General features: G+C 59.5%; 1 protein-coding gene across 1 annotated transcript in view; it reads left to right on the forward strand.

The window, feature by feature from the left end:
* The window catches only part of WDR1 (WD repeat domain 1), a 31,207-nt gene that overhangs the window by 8,645 nt on the left and 6,461 nt on the right, over positions 1-16,101 (forward strand). The window contains exons 4-10 of the mRNA XM_053922776.2: positions 3,165-3,312; positions 4,420-4,600; positions 10,865-10,942; positions 11,333-11,413; positions 11,702-11,935; positions 12,757-12,849; positions 14,600-14,751. Coding sequence (XP_053778751.1) covers positions 3,165-3,312; positions 4,420-4,600; positions 10,865-10,942; positions 11,333-11,413; positions 11,702-11,935; positions 12,757-12,849; positions 14,600-14,751 — 967 coding nt within the window. The remainder of the gene's footprint in view (positions 1-3,164; positions 3,313-4,419; positions 4,601-10,864; positions 10,943-11,332; positions 11,414-11,701; positions 11,936-12,756; positions 12,850-14,599; positions 14,752-16,101) is intronic.

The raw sequence follows: 16,101 nt of genomic DNA on the forward strand, positions 1-16,101 counted from the left end.
CCCTGAAGGGCACACCCTCCTAGCTGTGCAGCCTTCCTTGAATCGCCTGTCTTCCTGGGCCTCAGTTTGCTCTGCTGCACACGGGCTGCTAGTACCTGCCAGGTCGGTTTAGGAAGGGTCCCGTGTGGCGATGCATGTAAGATTCGTAGGCCAGCTCTTGTTTGGTAGGCACCTGACGACAGGCGACCGCAGCGTCTGTCACCCAAACCCGATGCACCAGGCGGCGGGCCTGCTGGCTGAGCGCAGCGCTGGCCGGCCAGGGTTGTGTGTGAAGGGGTTGGCCAGGAGTCTGGCACGTGGTGGGCACTTCTGGTTTTTGTGTTTTGACCTACTCCGACTCCCTCTGTAAAACTTGCTCTAATTTATCTCCCGTGATTTAATTTAGCCCTCTGGATTTTTTTTTGTTCTGGCCTAGCTTGCCAGCAAAGTGCCTCTTCATTAAAACCCCAGGATTGGCCCTGGGGCCTTGTAAGAGAGTGTCTTCTCAGGAGAGCAGGGTTGGGGGAGGCCCCACTGCCTGCGTGGGGCGGCTTCCCTGCCCAGTACCTTGAGGCCCTGAGCCGGGGGCTGGCTGCTGAATCACTGGCGTGCCCAGGCCCGCCCTGGCCCGTGTTCCTGGGCGTTCAGCCAGACATCAATGGCCTTCAGATGCTGATGCAGAGTCCGTGAGGAGCACTGGCACAGAGAGGGTCCCAGAGGACAGTCCACACAAGTCAAGGGTCAGCTTGACATTTTCTTCCCCACGCCCTGGTTGAATGGGGGACCCAGGGAGACTTGGGCTGCACGCGGGCCCAGGCGTTCTTGGGCAGAGCTCACACCCATGTTTGCAGCGCCCAGATCGAAGTCAGTGACATGCACTGCAGAGACGAGAGCCCGGGGCTAAATTAAACTGTGTGCATGGCGAGCGCGCAGTTTGCAGTGAGGAGGAGGAGACTGAGCGAGCGCTGGGCCCTCTGCCTCCCTGCGTTGCCCACTACCTGCCGTGCCTGCCTGGGGTGGGGGTACCAGGGCCTCACGAAGCCGGCACTCACTCCCAGATGGGGCACCAGCCCTCTGCTGGACCTTGCAGTCTCTGTAAGTCTGGCCGGTCCATGTCTGCCAAGTGTTTGAGCCCTCAGGAAGGCCTGTTGTGTGAGGAAGCTGGGACCAGGGCCTAGCCCCTAGCCCCAAACAAGGCCTTCCATGTGTCTGCGATCGGGAGGGGGCCCATGGGGCCTCGGAGCAATGCTTCTCAGTGTTGGGCCACCCCTGGGGCAGGTCCTCCCCTCTTTCTAGTGGTGGCTTGCTCGGGTGATTTTGATGCTGCTGGTCTGTGCCCCGGGCAGTGATTCCCAGGTGACCCTCAGAAAGCAGCACCCTCAGGCTGCAGGCCGTTGTGAGCAGAGGCCTCTGTCTCTGTAGTCACTCTCCCCGAGCTCCGCGGAGCAACCAGCACACAAGTGGATGTGTGCTCACTGTCCGTTGCCCTTGAGACCCCAGGCAGCTTCCTGTCCGTTGTGCCCCCAGCACTCGCCCACTGGGCTCAGTCACTGCTGGGTGACTGCCTGGGGTGCCTGGTCTGCAGCCCCGTGGTGGTGGTGTGGCTGCAGCTGCTTCTGAAAAGAACTTGATGAGCAAGCAGGGCCTGATGGAGCAGACTGCTGGGGGTGGTGGGGGGGAGGAAGGCAGTGAGCCTGAGCTGACAGGAGCGCAGGCGGCTCATGCCGAGCCCAGGGAGATGGGAAAGCGGGTCTTAGCCCTGTGCTGTGGGGCACCCTGGGCCTTGTGCTGTGGGCAGTGCAGCCCTGGACTGCCTGTCTCGCACACACGCCGCCGCCCCCTGCCTTGCCTTGCCTTTCCCTGCTGGCCAGTTTGTTCAGTGAAGGGACTTAACCAAGGTCCAGGTCACCTCTTCGTAACTCCCCTTGGGTGACATGCCAGGCGGTCTTCCTAGACGTTGCCCAGCGAGGACTGGGACCCCTGGGAGCCCCCTCAGTTAGTGATGTTCTCATGGAAGGTGTCTCCTGTCTGTCCCACAGCTGGCCTGTGGGGGCCAGGCCTTCGTTCCCAGGGAGGGGCCTCCTGCCCAGCCTGCAGTGTGCTGAGGGCTCCTCTGAGACTTTCCACCTGTGGCCACGTCTCACCTTGGCAACAGCCCCCCAGGTGGCGCTGTTACTCCCCCTGCTGCCCTTGTGTGAGGCCCATTCGGACCCTCTGGAGCCAGGCGCTGGCCTCTCCTCTCTTGTCCCCCCTGAACAGAACAAAAGATGCTCTCAAGGGACTGCTGTAGAGTTTGTGTCAGGTCCTCAAGCGACCCAGGGTCCTGGGAGCTGCGCCAGCTTACCTGCTGGGAGGGCGTCCCTCAGGCCCCTGGGGGCTGAGGATTTAAGCCTCAAGTGTTGGTGTCGAGTCCTCTGTTTTTTCTGCTAATTTGGGGATCAGTACTTGTGTGGGGGGAGGGGGTATGCTCGGAACTTGGTGACAGGCTGGTGGCAGGGAGGGAAGGGACTGTTACTTACCACTGACCCGCGGCAAAGGCTGCGAGGCCTGCCCCCAGTTCTGTCTGTGGTATGACTCCTTCTGGCGCCCACCCTGCATCTCACCAGCGGCTGCCTCGCACCGCAGTTGGGAGTTGTGGGGTTGTGCTGCGCTGCAGGGCGTGGGGCCGCTGACTGCCTGAAGCGTGGGCCAGGGGCTGCGAGGGAGCGGGGTTTATCCGCACACCCCTGTGGACCCCCATGTATGTCCCAGCATGCCCCGGGCTGCGCGGCACACACCTGGCTTCTGTTAGTAAGGCGGTGACTGCGTGGGAAAGGCAGGTGTCTCTGGTATACTCACATTGTGCAAATGAAGAACTTTAGTCCTCTAGTGGTAGGGAAGTTGCCCGAGGCCAGTGGGCCACTTCAGTCCCCTATAAAGAAAGAAATAAAATGAGGCTGCATCCCAGGGCCTTGAGTTTGCCACCTGTGTCCCTGGGCTTGCTGCTGTCTGTGTGACCCTTGTGATGCGGTGGTCACAGGCCAGGGACACAGACCCAGCAGTGTCCTCGTGGAGGCAGCGGGCTCGGGTCAGTGAGTGGCCGGGTACTGTCATCCTATAAACACCTCCACCCAGACAGCCTTGTGATGACCACGTGGCCCTGGACCCGTGGTGAAGTGGCTCTTGCCACCCCATTGTGTCTGCAGATGTGTCTGGGAAGCTGAGGATCTGGGATACCACGCAGAAGGAGCACCTCTTGAAGTACGAGTATCAGCCTTTCGCTGGGAAGATCAAGGACATTGCTTGGACGGAAGACAGTAAGAGGATCGCAGTGGTCGGGGAAGGAAGGGAGAAGTGAGTCTCTGGCCTTGGCCCGTCCCTGCCCATGTCCTCTGCTTTGCTTCTTCCTCGGTGTCCCTGGGGGGAGTGGTGCAGTGACCTCAGTGTGCCAGTGGGGACTAGTATGTGCCAAGTTCCCATAGGTGCCAGGCCCTTGGGCCTTCCTTATAGAGGTGTGACCAGCAGGAGCCGCTGGCTCCTTCAGGGTGGGTTTCAGTGATGTGTCACAATAGGTGAGCTGTCTGAGTTTATCTCGGGGCCCAGGCACCTCCTCTCTGTCTTTGAAGTCCTGGAACTCCTCTCGTGCCCACACTGCAGGCTGCATGCAGCAGAAAAGGGGGAAAGTGAAAGACAAAGCTCTTAGAGAGCAGGATTGGGGTCCCTCCCAGCAGCCTCACAGGGCCACACCTGGCCTCACGGGAGACTGGATGTTCTCCCTAGCTGGGCACATCACCCTGGGTCCCCCTACTAAGGGAGATGGGGCAAGGGGACACTGGGTAGGTAGCCCTTGGTGGCTGCTGCAATCATGGGCCTAGTGCCCAGTGGGGTCGGTCAGGGCTCCCTCTGGGGCACCATGGCTGCCTTCAAGGATTCGAACTGGGCAGGCACAGGTCTTTAGCGCCCTTATGGGGAGGCTCATAGCGCACGTTGTGGTAGGTATCAAGTCATCCGTAGCGTTTCAAGTCCTCCTTGTTGGTCCTAACAGTTCCTTTTTTGTTTGATTGCACATAGTAACCAAAACGTACATCCTCACTGAAAGCAAGGCGGCCCCTCCAAGGGGGTGGCAGTAAGTGCTGTGCTCCCTGGTCCCGCCCAGTGAGGAGAGTGACAGCACCTCCCCTGGCTGGTGCTTTCTAAGGCACCTTCCGCACAGGACGCCCGCAGGCACTGAGCCTTACAAACGTGTTTGGAAGGACCTCCAGTCTCTCCCAAAAGGCACGTGTTCTCAGTGCTCCTGCCAAATACCGTATAGGGCCAGAACCACAGTGCCTTCAAGCTGCATTCTTCAGATGGGTGTGTGTCCTGCACGGTCACAAGCTGGGCTGCACCGGCCACTTGGCCACCCGGGTGTCATCCAGCTTTCTGGGGCTGATTTTTTCCTTGACCCTCTCGTTGGTGAAGGTTTGGAGCTGTCTTCCTGTGGGACAGTGGCTCTTCTGTGGGTGAGATCACAGGACACAACAAAGTCATCAACAGCGTGGACATCAAGCAGAGCAGACCATACCGGCTGGCGACAGGCAGCGATGATAATTGTGCCGCGTTCTTTGAGGGGCCACCATTCAAGTTCAAGTTTACAATTGGCGTAAGTGGACTTCTCTAGGGTGGTTTTGGGTGAACTTGATGGTTTGTGTGTGAGGTCGGTGGAGTCTAAACCTGTTAGATGCTGATGGCGGAGAGGTCACGGGCACAGACCAGTGGTGTGTGGGCAGGAAGTGGGGCTCGTGAGGGAATGTCACCCAGGTGGGACGCACACTAGTCCCTGGTCCTTCTGCACTTAGGATGGGGGGGGCGGTTCCAGTTCCAGGAGGAGGGCCCTGCAGGGCTTTGCTCCAGGACAAGGTGTGCATTCTGGGTGGGGGTGGGGTATACCTGTGAGCCGCATGGCCAGTGAGCAGCCGGGCCTACAGGTGCCGTGTTAGTGAGGGGCAGCCCAGGGCTGGCGTCAGCCTGCTCTCCAGTTGTGCCACCTTCAGGCCTGCTGAGCCACCAAAGCAGCAGAGGAGGTGAGCTCCCGGCGACACTGGGACTTGTCTCCGGTGCCTTCCCAGGGAAGAGATGGGTGCAGTGACACCCTGTAGTAAGACACATGAGGAGCAGATTTGATGGGTGCCCTAAGTGCCCAGTGAAGGGTCACAGGCTTCGGAGGCAAATGTTTTTGGGGTCTCAGTCCCAGCTCCCCGCATGCCCCTAACTGGCACAAGCAAGGGCTTGACCCTCCCCAGGCCACCCCTCCCCCATCTGCAAGGCAGGTATTGGGGTGCCAGCCTCAGAGCACTTTAACCAGGAGCTCGGGCTGTGCTTAGCCTCCCGCAGGTTCTGCCTCATCAAGGGTTAAATGAAGTCGTGTCCTTCAGGAGGCTCCCTGAGGATTCCTGTTGATTTTGATGACAACACAGTGAAGCCTGAATCCTGGGCCAGGAGTAGCTGGGAAGGGCAGTGACACTGCCTCAGTGTTCCCCAGAGGGCAGGCCGTGGGCAGAGGGCCCCATCTCGGTTCGGTCCCGAGGGCTCTCCGGAGGCCCCATGGCGGTAGTGAGGCAGTCTTGATTTCATCGGGAGCCACTGAGCAGGGCCTGGCCAATGCCTGAGTGGTGTGTGCTGTGTAAGGAGTGTGTTTTCCTCCCCAGCCCCCTGCACTTCTCCGCTGCCCTCTCGTGGGACTGCTGCCTAATTTGAGGGGGTGGGGAGGGCCGTGAAAGCTGGTTCATAGTTGGTGTTTCCTGAGTGGGGACGTGCACCGTGGAAGGCAGGGCGACCTCCTGCCCGCTGTGGCTGTCCCAGTGGAGCTGTGCCCAAGCCCCCCACGCGTTCTGTCTGGTTTCTGGGCTGCGGGGGGCAGGGCTCCTTCCCCTGCCTGGGAGGTCAGTTCCTCTCTGCACATGTGGGTTAAACCCAGCACATAGGCTCAGGGGCAGGTGAGGGGACCTGAGAGGTGAGCCCAGAGTCAGCTCTTACCTATGTCTTCACTGCCCTACCAACCTTCTCCATGTGTTCACTTGGCTGGAATATTCTTTCTCCTTCCATTCTCCTTTCTAGTCTGAGAACACAGCCCTCACCCTGAGGCCCCAGCCTGGGGAGCATGGGTAGAAAGGTTCGCCCAGCTGGCACCTGTCTCCAGGGTGGGCCAGCAGCTTATCCAGAGTCTTCCTGTGGAGCCCATCGTGCCAGGGTCCCATGTAGGGACCTCAGAGAAATCAGAAGGGACTGTGAACAAGAGTGGGGCACACTGGGTGTCGGCCCAGCACTGCAGCCGGATGGCTCTGCGACCTTCCGACTGGTTGCCCTGCGGCCCTCCCAGGAAGCAGGGTGTTGATGGCCTGCCTCTGCTGTCCCCACAGAGCTGGGGGCAGGGCTGGAGAGATGCTGGTGAATGGCGAGGGTCCATGTGGAGTTCTTGGGACTTCCAGTGGCACATACTCTGACAGGCTCGGCCGGCCTAGTGTAGAAAGGAAGGGAGGGCCCGTGAGTCCCTCACACCCTCCCAGAATGCCCAGTGAAGGTGTGGACAGCTTTGGGGTGGACCTGCGACTCTTCGGGGTGCATCTGCCGTGGGCCCTCACAACCCTGAGTAAAGCTGTGATGTGGAGGACTGGCAAAGGAGCTACCTGTCCATCCAGGTTCCAGTTTCTGATACCTTCCTCTTGACCACAGGATAAGGGGTCAAGTTCAAGTTACCACTTTGAAAAGGAGCGAGCTGTGTTCTGAGCTCAGTCCATGCTGAAACAAAACTGTGTGAACCGGGGGCAGGGGTGAAAGCAGTTTTCCAGACAAGCCAGAGCAACCGGACTCAAGTCGGGCCACATGCCGGCTGGAGTGTGGGGTCATGGTGCTGTTCCTCCCGCTCAGACCGGCTGCTCTGGTTGTACAGGGCAAGAGTGTGGGTGCCTGGGCTCCTCCAGAGCTGGGCCATGGCTCCCCTTAGCCAGGCTGCTGGCTCCCGCTCAGGCCCTTCGTTCAGCCTTAGCCTGAACCCGAAATGGGCTTGTAAAAGGCCGCAGGAGCACAGGTGGAGGGACCTTCTGCCTGGAGTAGGCCCTGGCACCAGCTTGTCCCCCACCACCCACATTCCAGATGCAGTGGCATTCTGGGGAGGTGACTTCCCAGGGTCACAGGACACAGGTGTAGACGGAGTTCTTTGGGCAGCACGATGCCCACCTCCAGCGCTCCCATTCTGTGGGCAGAGGCTCCCTTTGAGGACCGAAGGGTGGGTTGAAAAGGAGGGGGACAGGCGGGACCCTGCCTGCACCAGCCTCGCTCAGCGTCTCACCTGTCTGTCCTGGTGTGAGCTTGGGCGACTTTCTACACCTCTCCAGCCACCTGCTTCCTCCTCTGTCAGGTGTGCAGGGCGGCTTCCTGGACGCTGAGACACCTTCTGGCACCTCTGAGAGCTGTGTCCACCTCAGGGCCCTGGTATTGCACTAAATAGGGTAATTGGTTGAATGGAGCAATTGCTCAGGCCAGCGTTGGGGCCTCGTTTGTTCTGGGCCTGCTTGTCCCGGCTGAGGCTGCGTGAACTGGGATTGGGAACTTCCCGCCGCATCTGCCTAAGTGTCTGAGAGCAGGGGGAGCACGACTGCAGTGGAGGGGACACCTGGTCTCCTCGGGGCCAGGGCATGTGGCTTGGCAGGCAGCTGTTCCGGGACGGGCTTTCACCTGCCACCTGGATGTGGTCTTCCGTGCCACAGCCATTCTAGATGGGGGGGTCACTTCCTGTTAAACAGTCACAGGTGAGCTAAGCTAGAAACCTCAGTCTGGGCTGGTAGTGGAAGTCTTGCCTTCCTCAACAATTAAGTCAAGTTTGAGCTCTAAGGTGTAGGGTTTTCCGGTGGTGGTTTTTCCTTCCCATTTTCTTACTCACGACAGGGCAGAAAAAGCAGAAGTTCTTTCTTTTTCCTGTTTCCTTGCTTAGGACAGGGCAGAAGCAGCAGCAGTGTCAGCTCCTCACGCTCATCACGTGTGTGCCCTGCCCTTGCCCCTGCCTCGGCCTTAGCCCTCAGCCCCTGGTGCTGGCTGTGCCTGCTGCCCCAAGGCCAGGTGTGCATTAGTGCTGGTCGCGCTGGGGTTCAGCAGGGCAGGTCTCCTCCACCCCCAGCCTTCTGATCAAAGCTTGGCTGATGGCAGGGTGAGTGACCATAGACAGTGGGCGGCCCAAGGAGAATTAGAGCAAGTCTTCTGTCCCTTTGGTGACAGGAGGGGCAAGTGGAGAGCGGGTCTCCTTTGTGTTTGTCAGTTCCACTGAGGCAGGTGATGGGTGCGGTGCTGCCCTTCGAGGCGCCGTACAGGGAGGTGCAGGGTGAGGAGGGGGCTAGTGGGGGTGGGGGTGCTGAAGGAGGGCACAGCAGCATTCCCAGGTCGGAGCAGAAGCCTGTTCCAGAGCCCCGGCCATGGGGCACGCGCTCTGCTCTGGGAGGGCGGGGTGATGGAGGGCACAGGCGTCTGAGCCTGTTTCTCTCCAGGAGCTCACGACAAGGGGACGAGGCAGGTGAGCACCAGGCATTTCATTGCAAGAGTTGGAAGTGGAGGGACAGCACAGGCTGGTGGGGCAAGGGAGGGCGCCCAGAGGGACACCTGAGCGGCCTGGAGTCGGGCCCTGGAGCCTGGTGGCTCTCTGTCCCTATCAGTGACATGGATTCAGATGCATTAATTATTACCTAAGTGCTTTACGCCTCTGTTTTCTCAGCAGCAAGAGGGAGGAGGTGGTGGAGGGGAGCTAGTGATGGCAGGGCAGGTGACGACAAGGTAGGGTCCCTGGGAGCTTCTGCGAGTGCTGGCTGGGACTGAAGGTTGGCAGGAGGGGACCCTCCACCCAGGACCCAGACCCACAGGATCGCTCTGAGCCTCGAGGGTGGTGGGGGAGGGGCAGGGGCCTCGAGCCCCAGCCTAGTAGGTGGCAGCGGGGTCGGGCAGCCAAGGAAGCCTGAGTCTCAGGCCCCTGTGATGTTGCCCCAGCCGGTTCCTTGTTTGTGCCCTCCCTCCACTGCCCCCACCGTGGAAGAGCTACAAATAGCTCTTCCTCTTTTGGTTAATGGGATGTTCACGGCACTCTCCCTTTAAATGGGCTATTTCAGGAGCAGACACCAGTCTTCTCATTTGGACACTTGGCTCCAATTGCAGGAAAAGCTGACAGGAGTTTCTAAAGCCACTCAGTACCTGGCACTTGGTCGGGAGTATTTGTCCATCCAGCCCCCACTAAACCCCGGCTAGCAGGGCCCCCCGAGGAGCCTGTGATGTTTCAGGGCCTGGAGGGACGTGGTGGCAGGGATATGGGATAACAAGCACATCATCATAAGCCATGTCCCGGTGACATCGGGGCAGCAGCTGATGCTGGGACTGAGGAGATGGGGACAGGCGTTCAGCGAAGGCTTTTCTGCAGAGAGGCGGTGGCATCGTAATGGAATCACTGGGTGCTGCGTGGCATCAGGAGGATGGGTGCAGGCCTCGGTGTCTGGTGCTGCCTTCCAGGAGGGCATCCTGACTTCAGTGAGCCAGGCCATAGCGGGGATGCTCTTTTCCCTCCAGTCTCATCAGAGGTGGGAAGTCCGGGCTTGCCTGTCCCCAAGTTCTGGACCCCACCTCTTCTGGCTAGAAGCGGTTCAGCCTGAGGGCCTGGAGCCACGGCCTGGACCGCGTGTGTCCGGGGTGAGCACCGCCTGTGCGGGGGGGCCCGTGCTCTGCCAACCCTCCCATCAGACTTCTCAGGGATATGGTTCCTTTGCTGTCTGGCTCGGTGGCACCCTGCTGGGAACCTCACCCAAATTTCTCTCCTGGTCTGGGTTTCTTCATCAGTGTGACCGTATAGTTGACCTGAAGGCTGTCCTATGAGCATTAGACAGCATTGGTCACCCATGTGTTCCTTTTCCGGGGCCACCACAACAAAGTACTGCCACCCGGGCAGCTGCAACAGCAACACAATTCTCTTGTTCCCAGAAGCTGCGAGTCGGGGATCACAGTGTGAGCAAGGTGGGGCTTCCTCTGTCTCCATCTGCACGTGTCTCCTTCCCTCTGTGTGTGTCTGTCTGAATCTCCCTCTTCCAAGAAGGATACCAGTCAGTGCGGTGGAGCCCATCCTGGTGACCTCACCTTAACTTGATCTCATCCACAAAGACCTGATTTCCAAATAAATAGTAACATGAAGTCAGTGCTGTTAGGGGGCGGGGCAGGTGATGAGCACTGTGTCTGATGGTTTATCTTGAAGGTTAGTGTCTGCCCCAGGGAGGCAGTTAATCCCCCTTTGGGGGAGTGGATGCGAAGCATTGGCTGGGCCCCTGGGAGAAGGGGCCAGGCCTGTGTTCAGGCTTTGCAGTTGGGTTTTTAGAGGGTCGTTGTTACACAAACCCTTCTTGATGGAGTAAAGAATGAGTTCGTACTTTCTCCGGCAAGGGAATCACTCCTGGAGGTCGTTTCTCCTCACTTAGATCCCTGTTCCTCACGAAGGTCATAAGCATTGTTTCATTTCTTTAAATACCAGTTGATTGGCAACCGAGCACCTGCCGTGTGCCAGGCTGGGCCTGGGGACTGGGGAAGAGGCCTTGCCTGCGTGGCCAGCAGGAAGCATAAGAGGTGGAGCTTGAGCTGGTTCTGGGGGGAGCGGGGAGAGGGCCGCTCTGCCTGGAGAGCAGGGAGTGCGCTGGGGAGGGAGGCTTGGCTGGTGAACAGAGCACCTTCCCGGTAGAGAGATAGGCCTGGGCCCAGGCAGGAGCTCACTGGGACTCGTTGAAGTTTGCGTCTTCCCTTGGGTTGCACACTCACACTTGTGGCAGCAGCCATTTGACAAAGGCTGCACATCTCATGGAGAACTTTCCCGAGCCTCCTGTTGTCAGGTGGGTAACTATCCCTTTCCCTGCAGGACCACAGCCGCTTTGTCAACTGTGTGCGGTTTTCTCCCGATGGGAACAGATTCGCTACAGCCAGCGCTGACGGCCAGGTGAGGGCCAGGGGGCCGTGCAGGGGGTGTTCCTTTTCCGGGGCCTGGGCCCAGGCGGGAGCTCACTGGGACTCGTTGAAGTTTGCGTCTTCCTCCGGGGCTGTTCTGAAGAGGCCGACTCACTGAGGCCAGTCTTGGGGATCTCCCTCCTTCCCACCGCCTGGAGTGTGGCTCAGTCACCAGGCAGTCCCAAAGCCCAGGAACACAGCTCTCTGTCTCCTTGTAAATGGAGCAGAACTCAAAGTCCATGAGCACTTTCTAGATTAATTTTGGTTTTGAGCCTCATTCGAGAACTCCGATAGCAGCGACAAGAAAGAGAGCACGTTCAGCATGCTCACTGCTTGGAGAGTCACGCACAGGGAACCCACACGTCTCTCCCTTTGTTGAAAGATATACATCTATGACGGGAAGACGGGAGAGCAGGTGTGCGCACTGGGAGGCAGCAAGGCTCACGACGGAGGCATTTATGCTGTGAGTATGTGGCTTCGCCTGGGCTTGTGATCGGGCCATGTCTGCATTTGCGTTCATCTGAACAGACTGGCAGTTAGAAGCTTCAGAGTCGGGGTGGTGGCACAGAGCTTCGGGGTCACGTCTGGCAGGTGACATGGCCTGGACACTCTTTCCATCCCTGCCGTGGCGTGCCCCACTACCTCCAGCTTTGCTTCTTCCCACTCGGAAGCGGGGGCGGTGGCCAGGGGCTTTCTGGGGCCACTTCCCACTGAATTCTCCTACACTCACTGCGCTGTCCTGTTTGAGTAGATCAGCTGGAGTCCTGATAGTACCCATTTGCTTTCTGCTTCCGGAGACAAAACCTCGAAAATTTGGGATGTCAATGTGAACTCTGTCGTTACCACGTTTACCATGGGCTCCAACGTTCTGGACCAGCAGCTGGGCTGCTTGTGGCAGAAGGACCACCTCCTCAGCATCTCCCTGTCTGGGTACATCAACTACCTGGACAAAAACAACCCCAGCAAACCCTTGCGGGTCATCAAGGTAGGGCTGCGTCAGGGTGGCCCTGCCTGTGTAGGGCAGTGGAGAGAAAGGTGCACTCCCGGCCCAGGAAAGGGACAGACAGGAAGGCCTACAGAAGGCGGGGCCTGGGGCTTTAGTAGAGTGGCAGGACACAGGTTGCTTTTGGGGACGTGACTTAAGCCAAGTGAGAGGCCGAAGGCCCTTTCCCTCTTCCTGTCCTTAGGGTTCAGCCTCCCTCAGTCAGGGACTCACGGGCTCTGGCACCCAGAGGCCCAGGACAAGGGTTAGTGGAGCATCGCCCCAGGTGTAGGGAGCCATGGGAACTTTGCAGAGGAGGACCAGATGGTCTTAGAGGTGCATCGCGTGGGGTTTGAGCATGGGAATGCATGTGGGGAGCCCCTTGGGTTCTGTGTGGTTAGAGCAGAAGGCGTGAGGGCCGAGGGAGGAACGGGACTCAGGTGATGGGGCCTGAGGGGAGGAGGCCTCAAGTGCCTGGCCAGGAGTTTGGGCAGCTGGGGGCGATTGGAGGGGTGGGAGGACCCCATCCCCAGCTCCTGTCCCTGTCACCCAGGAGCCATCTGATCACCAGGAGCCACCTTCCTGCCTTCTCCCACTGTTGGCCCTAGTGATTTTGTTCTCTCCTGAAACTCCCTGCCAGTCCTGGAGCACCTGGGGCTGACCCTGGTGCCCCCCTCGGCAGACCCTGCCTCTACCAGGGTGGTGGGGGCACCATCTGAAGTGGGATCTTGGGATTAGGCGGAGTTGGTAGAGAGCGGCTGGCGAGTCGCAGAGGCAGGCCGGCACATCCTCGGCTCACCCTGTCCTGTCTGCCTCCTCCACAGGGTCACAGCAAATCAATTCAATGCCTGACGGTACATAAAAACGGCGGCAAGTCCTACATCTACTCTGGGAGCCACGACGGACACATTAATATCCTTTGACTCACAGGGCTGGCGCCTAGCCCCTGGCGGGAGGAGTGGGAGCGTCTCGCTCCCACGGTGCCAGAGGCAGGGCCAGCTGGCTGGCAGCAGCCCCTCTGAGCAGCCATGGCCTTGACCTGATAGGTCACTTCCCACTTTGTAGCCTTGAGTGGTGCTCTCCTCTACATGACTCTTGTGCTGGCCTTGTCCCTCCCAAGCAGTAGTCACTGGCTCTTGGGTTTAAAAGGACTTGGGACCTCCGAGTAGAGCCTCTTGTTTTATGAATGGGAAGACAAGCCGAGTGCTGAAGTGGCCTGTCCTAGTGCCTGTTGGGGGCAGAGTTGGAACCAGACCCAACTCCCCTCTTCCTGAGAGGGCTTTGCACTCTCTCTGAGACGGTCCCTGGAGGCCTGCGTGTACCCCTGGGCCCCGCCCCCATGTCTGTGGCCTGGGGCGGGTCACCCCACCTCCCAGGACCGTCCTGAACGCGGAGCAGGGCTCTGTCCACAGGTGCCCATGCCAGCCTGGCTCCCAGCAGGGGTGTTGCTGAGCTGCCCCTGCTGCCACGCCCTCTGCAGGGGGCTGTCAGAGAACTCCACTTCTCACGCCTCTGCAGGCCTTCGTTTTTCTGTTTTTCTTTTTTCTTTAAAAGATTTTGTTTGTTTAATTTTAGAGAGGCGGGGAGGGGAGGGGGAAAGAGAAAGAACATTGTGCGAGAGATACATCCATCTGTTGCCTCTCTCATGCCCCCAAGTGGGGACCTGGCCCGCAACCCAGGCATGTGCCCTGACCAGGAATCAAACTGTAAACCTTTGGGTTCGCAGGCCCATGCTCAGTCCACTGAGCCCCACCAGCCAGGGCAGACCTCCGCTTCCATGAAGTCCGTGGAGTCTACCCGCAGTCCCAAGAGAGGAGGGCAGATGAGTCACGCTCAGCTCCATTAAATACACAGAGATGCCGGCTGAGGGGGGTGGCTATATCCCTTTTGGCGGGGAGAGAAAGTGCTAGAATCTGCCTCTCTTGAAGCAGCATGCAAGCCTGTGCAGCCACGTGGCCTCCAGCCCACAGCCTCCCCTCCGGGCATCCCCGACACCTCCTCCTCTCAGTTCATCCCCAGTGCTGATGCACTGGACGCTGACCTCAGACACTGGAACAGTTATTAAAACACACCTCACACCTGGGAACCTGGAGCTCACAGTTCACAAACCAGTCCCACCCATAGAGGTCACCCGGGCTGTACCTGGAGGCCCCAGGCACACATCCCCTGGGCATTGGGGCCCGGCCGGCCTCCTGCCTCGAGTCCCGGGCTCAGCAGCGGCCTCCAGGAAGAGCAGGCTGAAGCATCGACACAGCGACGGCCTTCTGGGGCCTCCCTGAGCGGCCCTGGTCCTCGCTGCCAGGCCCACCGTGGTTGAGTTGTGGCATGTCTGCACTGTCGACTGCAGAGGCCAGCACGGTTCAGTGACCTGCTCGGCTGGCCTGTGAGCCACTGTCACCGAGGCGTGGTGGACTCTGACGGGGCACATTGGGCTGTAAACGTCCCCGTGGACTTGCAGTCGGGCTGGTGGTCTTGCTGCTTTACCAGGACGTCTCTCTCTGAAATTCAGACTCCGGTGTGCACCAGGAGCTCACCCCAGGGCCAGTGCACTCTGTCCTGCCCCTCACATGCTGCCCAGGACGAGGGGTTGGCTTTAGGCCCTTCAGGACGGGGGGTACCTCTCCATCCTGGACTTGGGCTTTTTTCCTTAACCGGGCCCCACATTACTGGGATTCCGAGACTGGGGAGAACGACTCCTTCACCGGGAAGGGCCACACAAACCAGGTGTCCAGGATGACCGTGGATGAGTCCGGACAGCTGGTGAGCTGCAGCATGGACGACACGGTGCGCTACACCAACCTCGCGCTGCGGGACTACAGGTGAGCCCCCCGGGGCTCTGGGACGCGCCTGGGCCCCTTGATGCCCGGCGCCCGGCACGGGTACTGCTCTCAACAGCATCTTCTCTGCTCTTCGTCTCTTGTCCTGAGCACTCGCCCTCCTTGCTGGGCCCATGGCCAGGAGCCGAGGTAGAGTCCAGGTGAGCAGCAGGTGTGTGGCCAGGTGTAGGCTGCCAGGGGGGCAGTGCGGCACAGATCTCACCCGTGCCCCCCCTTGGTTCTGTCCCTCATCAGTCAGGTGAGGTGCCTGTGGTGCCAGCGAGGCAGTGAGCAGAGCAGCAGGGGCAGGTGGGTGCCCAGGAGAGGGCAGTGAAAGGCAGTCGTGCCCGCTCCGTGCTGCACCATTGATGGACAGTCGCTGGGAGTACAGCGGCTGCTGTGATGGTTATGCTGCAGTTCTCAGTGCAGGGCGAGGGGGTGGGAGAGGGCCATATCCCTGCTCCTGGGCAGGTCCCGCCTCCCGTGCCCACATCCCGCTGGCCCTTCCTGGGCCGTGCTCCATTCAGTTGCGTAGATGCCACCATCCCCTAGAGATGGCAGGCCCTGGGAGGAAGGACGTCTTGGTGGCCCTTGCACTGGCACAGCACCCGATTGTGGCAAACACACGTGCCACGGGCCTCCCTTTCCTGATGTTCCTATGTCTGGTCAGTTAGGCCCTGGGGTGAGTACAGATGCCACCCCACAACCTGGGCATTCAGGCCCGCCTTTCTGCTGCCCCATGGTGACCCCAGCTTTGTCTTCCCTCGGGGCCTCCTGAGCCTCAGCCAATGAGAGAGCCCAGGGCAGAACCACAGCCTGGTCACCTTGTCACAGGCTGGTCACTGGTCACCCACACGTGGAACTTTCCTCAGTTTGTCATTTCAAGAAGTTTGTGCAGATTTTTCTAGGATGCATTCCATAGTATCAGCTGAAAGTAAAGATGACACCACTTTCACCTATTGAGAGCAATAGGTTATATTTTAGAACAAGCTGCTGAAGAGACTGGTTTTGACCTGGGGGGGGCGGGGGCAGCGGAGCTCAGTTCTGTCTGCACCCAGGAAACACCCGGGACGGGCGGGCAGGTGAGACAGAGTGTTGGTGGGTGCAGCCAGTGGTGGGGGCTCGCTGCATCACACCGCAGCGGGAAGGACTCCCTGGGTTCCTCCCACTGCCCCTTTCCCAGGCCCAGCTCCCATCTTGGTGACTTTGTCCCAGTCGGAGTCACACCCCTTTTGGCCCACCGCCCCTTCCCTGTGGGTCACAGCAGAATTTCCTTCTGAACAGCCCGGGTGGCTATGGGCTTTGCAATCAGTGTGTTATGCCCGCCGGAGCCCGCAGAGGTGGAAGTAACGC

The sequence above is a fragment of the Desmodus rotundus genome, chromosome 4, assembly GCF_022682495.2.
Source record: "Desmodus rotundus isolate HL8 chromosome 4, HLdesRot8A.1, whole genome shotgun sequence".
Lineage (NCBI taxonomy): Eukaryota > Metazoa > Chordata > Mammalia > Chiroptera > Phyllostomidae > Desmodus > Desmodus rotundus.